Genomic DNA, 8,908 nt, shown 5'->3' with positions numbered 1-8,908 from the left:
CCGGGGAGGCGGGACGGGGCGGGGCGCCCGCTGCTTCCCGGCCGCCGCCATGGCCGACGAGACCCCCAGGAAGGGCGCCCTGTCGGCGCTGGTCGGGCACACCAACGGCCTCACCAAGCCCGCGTCCCTGGCCGCGGCCGCCGTGGCCTCCAAGCCGGGCGGCGCCGGCGGCTCCAAGAAGCTCGTCATCAAGAATTTCCGAGGTGGGTGCGGGGCGACGGGGCGGCGGGGCGGCGGGGCGGGGCGGGGCGGGGTGGGCGCCCCCGGCCGCCGGAAGTGCCCGTCCCGGGGAGAGGGGGTCCCGGGGGGGCGCAGGGGTGGGGGGAGGGGGCGCCTCCGGCCGCCGGAAGTGCCGCTCCCGGTGGGGGGGGAGGGACGGGGGGGCTCCCGGCCGCCGGAAGTGCCGGTCCTACGGAGAGGGAATCCCGGGGGGGGGGGGCGCCCCCGGCCGCCGGAAGTGCGGGTCCCGGGTCCCGGGGCCTGGGGCCTGGCGCCTGGCGGGCGGCGGCGAAGGGGTGTCCGGTCCCCGGAAGCGCCCCGGCTGTGTCCCGGCTCCGGCGTCCACGCAGCGGGGGCCCGCAGCGGCCGGTCCGCGCCCGGGGCCCCCAGGACTGGGTCATTCCGGGAAGGGAAGTGGGGGGGCTGCGGGCCCGTGAGCGTGATCGTGGGCGCGACGGGGGCGCCGACCCTCACCCGCCCCGCCCCCGCCCCGCAGACAGACCGCGGCTGCCGGACAACTACACTCAGGACACCTGGCAGAAGCTCCACGAGGCGGTGCGAGCCATCCAGAGCAGCACGTCCATCAGGTACAACCTGGAGGAGCTGTACCAGGTGAGGGCCGAGGCGGACCCCGCGCGGGCGCTCTTCCCCCCCGTCGCTGCCGCACGGCCACGCGGCCCTCCTCCTCTTTATTTTCCGATCGTTGCGGTTAAGACGCGGAAACGGATTTTGTTACGTCCGAAGATGTTCCGTTTCCAACGTAATTGTGGAAAAGGAGCATTACTTTACGTATTCCGTTGATCAGCAGACCGGTTTTCCTGATAACTGGTTTTCAGAGAATAGCATTCGTTGATTAGTGCGTTACCTACCACCTACATTTTGCATGACCGTGTGATAGATACCTCCGTTTCTATGAAGACATTGGAATTAAAACTTTCTGTTTGCATAACTGTTTGTTGTAAGAACTATGGACATCACAAAAAAGGACAAAAATAAATTAAAACCACCTGTACTCCCGCCACTCAAGGAAGACCGCTATTGGCATTTTGGTGGACATCCATCCCTTCTTTGTAATAACTTTGTATGAGTTTATATTTTTTGATCGACTTTTTGAGGCATAATTTGCATAGAACCTGTACTTTAGTAACTTACATTGAGGTGTAAATGCTGTTATCATGGTAACATACAGAATTTTTTTAAAAACATTTTTAAAATTTTTATTTATTCATGATAGTCACACACACAGAGAGAGAGGCAGAGACACAGGCAGAGGGAGAAGCAGGCTCCATGCACCGGGAGCCCGACGTGGGATTCGATCCCGGGTCTCCAGGATCGCGCCCTGGGCCAAAGGCAGGCGCCAAACCGCTGCGCCACCCAGGGATCCCTAGAATATTTACATCACTTCAAAGAGTTCGTTCTCCTGACCTGGTCCTGGCGGATCACTGACTTCCTTGCTGTTGGTCTGTTGGACCAGTTTAAGTCTCATCGGTGGAACCTGTGTGGGGCAGTTGTCTGCACCCAGTTCCAGTAGTTTGTTTCTTTGTTGCTGGGGAGTACAGCTACAGCCTTTCACCAGGATAACTGACAGTTTGCAGTTGGTAGGAATAAAGCTGTTCTGAACCTGAAGGAATAAGTCTCATGTGGACATGGGTAAATATCTAGAAGTAGTCTCAGAGTCATAAGGCAAGTGTACATTTGACTTTAGGACATTTTCTGTTTTCAAAATGGCTATACCATCTTGTATCTGGGCAGCAGTACGTGAGAGCTCCGTTTTTCTATGTTCTTGCTAACACTTGGTATTATCCGATTTTTTAAGGAATTTTATTCACTTGAGTACACATGTACTGTTCTTTTGTATTTCCGTATGAATTTTATGATGTTTGCCAATTTCTAAAAAATAAAGCCTACTAGCATTTTGATTAGGATTGTGTCAAATTCTAGATTAATGTGGGGAACGTTGATGTCTTGATGGTACCAGGCGTGCCAACTGATGACACGGCACAGCTTTGTTTGCTTTTCCTTGATTTCTCAGTAAGGATTTCTGGTTCTGGTGTGTAGGTCTTGTACATCTTCTATGAAATACTCTTAAGCGTTTCGTATGTTTGGTGGTATTACAAGCAGTAGTATGGTATAAGTTTTAATTTCTGGTTCTTGCTAGTATATAGAAATAGAAATTGTTTTTTGTGTATCACTCTAGTACCCTGCTCTCTTGCTGACCTCGCTTCTAGTAGCTTTTTGTAGATTCCATGGGATTTTCTACCTAAGCAATCACATCACCTATGAATAGAGGTGGTTTCACTTCTTTCTAGTCTGCATGCCTTTTATTTCCTGTCTTGTGTCCCTGCACTGCTCAGAACCTCCAGAACAGTGGTGAGTAGAAGTGGTAAACCCACACTCTCTTGTTTAGCTCCTGCTCCTAGTGGGAAAAGCCTTCGGTCCTTCATCATTGAATATGATGTTGAGTGTTGGGCATTTTTTTGGTGGTGTTTTGTTTTGTTTTGTTTTCTAAAAATACCCATTTGTCAGGTTGAGGAAGCTCCTTTCCATTCCTAGTTTGCTGAGAAATTACCAGAAGTACCTGTTGGATTTTGATGACTTCTTTTATGACTGTTAAGATGATCATATGACTTTTGTTATTTTAGTTCTTTGCATTGTTTGACGTCTCAGTTGGTAAGACCATCCAGCAGTCCTTGGATAAATCTGACTTGCCTAGTGGTGTATGAATTTTTGATGTACTGTTGGTTTCAGTTTGCTAACATTTCATGAGTTTTTGCATTTGTGATCGTAGAATAGTGCTGTCTTGTTTTCTTGTAGTGTATTTGTCTCAGAGTTGCAAATGTTTCCTCTTTTTCCTTTCTTATAAGGGTTTGTATGGAACTGGTGTTCTTTTTTCCTTAAACGTTTGAGAGAATTCCCAGTGAAACCATCTTGGCTTTCTTAGTGGAGAGCTTGTGAACTGCACATATCTTTAGTGGCTAAAGAACTCTTCAGGTCACTCATCTCTTTGGATTCACTAATCTTCTGTGACGTCTGATCTGCCAGGACTGCCATCTGGTGAAATTCTTTCTGGTGCATTGGTTTTCTGTCCAGGTGCTCAATTTGAATCTTTTCTGTATCTTCCCTTGTCACTACATAATTTCCAAACATAGGGAATATACTTATGATAGCTGTTTTACTGTCAGTTCCAGGCCACATTTGTCTGCTTTTTCTTCCCACTAAGGGTCGTGTGTTTTTTCTTAACCCGTTGGATAATCTTTGATCATCAGACATTATGAATTTTGATTACTACGATAGATATTTTTATATTTCTATAAATATTCTGAGCTTCATTGCAGACAAATTATTTGGAAACAGTTTGATCTTTTAGAGTCTTGCTTTTAAGATTTGTTAGGACTAGGGCAGTATTTTGTCCAGGGTTAATAATAGCCCCATTGAGCGGGACAATCTTCTGAATGAGATTAGGTGCCTGATGTCTTGTGGAAATGTGCTATTTCAGGTTCTCTCTGGGCACTAGACACTGTTGTCTCTAAACTTTTTCGGTGGTTCTTTCCCTGGCCTTCACCGTTTCCTCACATATAGGTCAGTGCTCTGCTGAATCCTCAAGGGGCACCCACGAGGGCTCCTCGTTCATCTCCAAGCTCCTGTCTAGATGCATCTCTCATCTCTTCCCTCTGGACCTTCATCTTGGAGACTTGAGCCTCAGCTCAAGGCACCTGCTCTGCAGCCTGGAAAGAGTGATGTAGGTAGTCATAGTGTTGGGGCTTGTTTCCCATCTCCCAGAGATCTTTGTCTTCCATAGGCCAATGTGCAGTGTTTTGAAAACTGGTTTTTTGTTTTTGGGTTTTTTTGTTTTTTTGTTTTTGTTTTTGTTTTAAGATTTATTTATTTGAGAGACACCAAGAGAGCACAAGCAGGGGGAGGGGCAGAGGGAGAAGGAGAAGCAGACTCCCTACTGAGCAGGGAACCCAACGTGGGGCTCAGTCCCAGGACCTCAGGATCATGACCTGAGCTGAAGGCAGACTCCACGTGCACTGTAGAGCCTGATGCTAGGCTCGATCTCACAACCCTAAGATCATGACCTGAACCAAAATCAATATAGTTGGATGCCTAACTGACTGAGCCACCCAGGCACCCCTCGTATATTTTGAATGGTTTTTGGTTAATTCAGGCAGAAGAGCTAGTCTAGTCCCTTTATTTAATCTTGACCAGAAGCGGGAGTTTCATCAAATGTCTAAACTCTCATAGGTTTTTAGTTTAATAAAAGATTATATCTTGCAGCTAGGGCTTATTATGCCCCTTTTCCTGGAGGTTTGACTATCTGGTATCAATTGCCCACGATTTTTCTTAGTAGAATGATTTTGCCATACCTATTAGCCTGCAGGATGTCTTACGATAGTCACCATAGAAATTATTGTGAAGGCCCTGTGTGTGTCTTGAGACCCTGAGGGCCAGGGGTGCTTACCTCAGAAGGGCCCAGTCGGGGTCAGGTGATTGAGGAAGGGGCCTGGGAAGTGGCTCTTGTCCACTCATGGGGACTCACCCAGCAGAGTTCAAGGACAGGACTATGCAGTCAACAGCTCAGATCTTTTGGAAACAAACGGGATAGAAATAGTAAGTGACGTCATTGCGTAGTTACTGACTGCTTGCTTTATCCTGATCTGTGATAAAGTAGGCTGTGCTTTTGACTCGTTTCAAAGTAAAGTCTTAAGTTTTTGCTCAGGTGCTGTGGTATATGCTTTGCCAAAGAATCTTGCCTGAAAGCAGCAATTTTTTTAGCAAAGTGCAAAAGTGTTTTGAGGGTTTTGTTTGTTTTTGGTTTTTTTGAGAAAGTTTTCAGGATAGTTTGATGTTGATTAGTCTTCCCATCTCCCCATCACAGTGTCCCTTGCCTGTTTGGACACTGCAGGAGGCCTGCCTGGAGCTTCAGTGTGTCCATGACAGTCCACCTGTGTTTTCTCTGTTACTCTGTTTTTATTTAGTGGAGAGGGAGGTTCAAAGTGTGCTGATGAGAAAGTCTTCACAAACACACACATAGACACCGCCCGCAGTCACTCTCTCATGGTGCTGGTGCTGGGAGGAGAATATTTTGAGTGCACGGATCTCTTCAGTCTGTTTTTACAAACCCAGATTTGTACCTATAATCACTTCCTGTGGAAGAAAGGTCCTCTCTCATGTCTCCTGTCTATACATTGTAGTCCCACTTGTCAGCATAATGAGACAACAGGAAGCTGAAGGCTACATTTTCAAGAAGGGTTAAGTGTTGATTTCAGGCAGTTTTGATGCCCAGAAACAGAACTGTCATGGGTGACTTGATGTTCTGAGGATGGCCATACTGATGTCTCTGAAATCCTCCTGCCTGGTGATAATTTAGTGAAGGAAGATGTGGACTTAGGTATTGAATGCGTTAATAGGGTGGCTTAAATGGATGAGACAGAGTGAAAAAGCCTGGAGAGTAGTAGACACAGAGAAACACATTATTTTATGGGCCAATTTGAGAATGAAACAAATTGGGCAGCCTGAGTGGCTCAGTGGTTTAGCGCCGCCTTCAGCCCAGGGCCTGACCCTGGAGTCCCAGGATCGAGTCCCGCGTTGGGCTCCCTGCATGGAGCCTGCTTCTCCCTCTGCCTGTGTCTCTGCCTCTCTCTCTCTCTCTCTCTCTCTCTCTCTGTCTCTCTGTCTCTCATGAATAAATAAATAAAATCTTTAAGAAAAAAAAATGAAACAAATCAACAGTAAACTTAGTACCTAAGTTATTCAAAACCAGGAGAACATGCAAACTCAAATCTGTGCAGCTTAATAGAAAGGACTGCATAAGTCAGTGGTCCCAGCACTCAGTAGGATCAGTCGTTTCACTAGGTCATTTACTTGTAACATCTGGGGCAGGGAGTCTGCTGTGCGGTCAGGGTTGGTAGATACCGCACACCTTTGGCACTCACTTTCCTGGAAGCCTCGTTCCTGGGTGACTTCCCTCTCATACTGTATCTCCTCACTCAGATCCGGGTTCTGATTGAATTGTGATGTTCTTTACCCATTTCTTGTAGGTAGGAACCTGGTGGTGTAGAGCCCCAGCAGTGCCTTCTTCCCAGGTGGTGGGACCATCACCCCTCAGTGGGCCTGCCATCGAGTAGAGGCCATGTTCTAGATGGGTTATTCCGAACATGGGGCTGCCACCACTGCTGCCTGCCACTCTGGGCCATGTGTCAGGAGAGCAGGGTGCCAGTCCAGCTGCAAAGTGGGTCCTACCATTGGGCCCTGGCTGGTGCACCTTTCTTTGTAGGGGTTGGCCTCGGGCAGTGATTTTCCCTTCATCTACAGAAATAGTTCTTAGTGCCAGCCTGGTTTTCTCCTTTATGGTTTCTTGCGCTGTGGCACCTTTTACTCCTTGTTCCCTCTGATCAGCTTTGGCTCTCAAGACCTTTACGTGGAACAGATCATCTTCCAGAACCTTGTGCCCTGTTTCCTTGGTGTGGTGCTTCCTCCCCACCCCACAGTTCATTCTAACATCCTGTTGGGTATCCCACCCCCGAGGGACAAGTGCACTCAGGGTCGAGGGCTTGGCCCTGCAAATGACAGGCATCTGACACTGCCCTGCTTGTTTGTCCTGACACAGCCAGGAAGGCTTGGGTGTGGAGGCCTGGCGGGCTTAGATTAGAGAGCTGGCTGTGGGCGGTTCAGATGAGCAGCTTCCACGTGGCTAAGTGGCAGCCAGTGAAACGACTTCATCCTCACACAGGTACTGCTTGCCTACCTCTAATCACTGGATTAGTCAAATTCCTTCTCTGCTAGGACTCTTAAATTACGAGCAGGAATGGCACCATCCCCGGACAGGTCAGATTCAATAGTTGATATGCCAGAGAAGGCATTTCTGAATCCCAAATAGGACTCAATCCCCAAACTTGCTTTGGGGAGGGGGACTTGTATGTGGTAGTGCTGCTGTAACTGACAGAAGCATGTGCCAGGGTCCCTGAGCAAGCAAGGCCGCCCTCTGCCTGGTGCCTGTAATATGAAGACACCAGCAGTGACTCAGCAGAACACTCAGAGAAGGGACAGCACCCACAGCAAACCTGGCTGCTCCTGGGCTTGCCTAGTGGTTTCAAGAGGCCCCCAGATTCTCAGTTTTAGGTAAAAAATAGATCTGCTTCAAGTACACAGTATGTCCAAATAGGACATAGAGGAGAAACTGTTACACAATCAACAATGACAGCATGTCACAACTGGGGAAAGATTGTTTTGAGGACATTGACTCCTGGTTCAGGAATTAGAGCATTCAGAGTGCTTCCTTCCTTCCATGAGATGTCCTTCTATGAAGGACATACTAAGTTTATCTTGATTTTTACAAAGAAAATAAGTTTTCTTCATGTATTACATTAAAAAACATTTCCTGATCATTATGTGTGTGGGATTGTCATCAGGTTATCGTAGGTTTTTTTAAGAAAGAAAGGATAGATCTTTGACTTAATTATGAAGACAGGACTACAAAGTAAAGGAATTATAGAGTTTGAGAAAGAAATCGGGATTTAAACACAGCGTAGATGAGCCCTATTTCTATAGCAAAACAAAATGTAGGGGAAAGTCCCTACTGTGGTGGTGTTCTACTGATGATAAACCTGCTAAAACACAAGTTGTAATTTTTAATCTCATCCTTTCCTGAGCCTTTTGTAAACATGTGTATGTTTTATAGGGTAGTGATTACTGTATTTAACTCAGATTAATATATGGTAACTTTTAAGTATAAGGACTATTAATACTTTTAAGGGTTATTAACCATAAATAGTTTTATAAAAGTTTAAGTTATCTTTATTTTCTCAGGAATATAGTGTGAGTTAAATTCAAATACTAAAAAGGTTTCCAGGCCATGTATCCCCCATTTTTTTTTAAGTGATTCAAAACTAGTCAGTAGAAAAACCTACATTTGTTTTTAGTATCTCATTTGGATTGAATGAGTTGCTGGTTTTGTACATGAAATTTGGAAAGAAATTTGTTAGAATTGGTGAAAATATATAAATATTTTTTGATGTGGATAAAAATATTTTAAGAAAAATGTTTCTGCCAGAAAAACTTGTTTCTTCATTAATTTAAGATAAACTTAATTACACATGTAGCCTGAAGAAAAATAAATAAGAAAGAATACAACTTACCTGTGTCACCTTGGCATTCGCAATTTTTCCTTGGCTGGCCGTGGGCAGAAACTGGGGAGCAGCCCTGCTGCTCCCCCACCTGTTTAGAAGGTGGTCACTGAGGGTCGGGCAGGGATTTCATGCTCGGGCTGCATGTTATAATCATCAAGGGAAACGCTTAACACCCTTCCTGCGTCCTCCACCTCTGACAAATGAATGGGAGCATCCACATTAGTTTCGGAGTCCCCGGGTGACTGGGGACTGGCATGTGGCCAGGTTGAGAGATTAGAGAGATTGCTGCATTGTAGATGCTCACATGTGCCTCCACACCACGTGGCTGTCATGACTGTCATAGGTGTGCTGTCAAGTCCGTGTTCGACTCCACTGTTGTTCCCATCCTCCCAAACCCTGATCCTGGGGGTCAGACAATAATCACTTCAAACTTAAGGTAACTATTTGTAGGTTACATAGGTATGGCAGAGGAGGGGTGCCTCTGTGATGATTGTGATTTTAACTGTGTATACACACACGTCTTTCTAAAGAACTAATTTGTTGTTCCTGGTGAATAATTC

At 46.7% G+C, this 8,908-nt stretch overlaps 1 protein-coding gene and 1 long non-coding RNA gene across 2 annotated transcripts in view; one reads left to right on the top strand and one right to left on the bottom strand.

Annotated features, from left to right (window-relative positions):
* Positions 1–20: 20 nt before the first annotated feature.
* CUL4A (cullin 4A) overlaps positions 21–8,908 on the top strand; it is a 42,848-nt gene continuing 33,960 nt past the window's right edge. The window contains exons 1-2 of the mRNA XM_072782309.1: positions 21–203; positions 716–831. Of these exons, the coding sequence (XP_072638410.1) occupies positions 50–203; positions 716–831 (270 nt within the window). The 5' untranslated portion in view covers positions 21–49. The remainder of the gene's footprint in view (positions 204–715; positions 832–8,908) is intronic.
* Positions 1,425–8,572, bottom strand: LOC140607800 (uncharacterized). Its single transcript, XR_012009708.1, has 3 exons — positions 8,358–8,572; positions 4,682–4,803; positions 1,425–3,944 (listed from the first exon to the last, which is right to left on the bottom strand). It is a non-coding gene; the product is annotated as an uncharacterized lncRNA (long non-coding RNA).

Source organism: Canis lupus, chromosome 17, assembly GCF_048164855.1.
Source record: "Canis lupus baileyi chromosome 17, mCanLup2.hap1, whole genome shotgun sequence".
Classification (NCBI taxonomy): Eukaryota; Metazoa; Chordata; class Mammalia; order Carnivora; family Canidae; genus Canis; species Canis lupus.
Note: the sequence above shows the minus strand (reverse complement) of the source record. Positions and strands in the feature narration are given on the sequence as shown.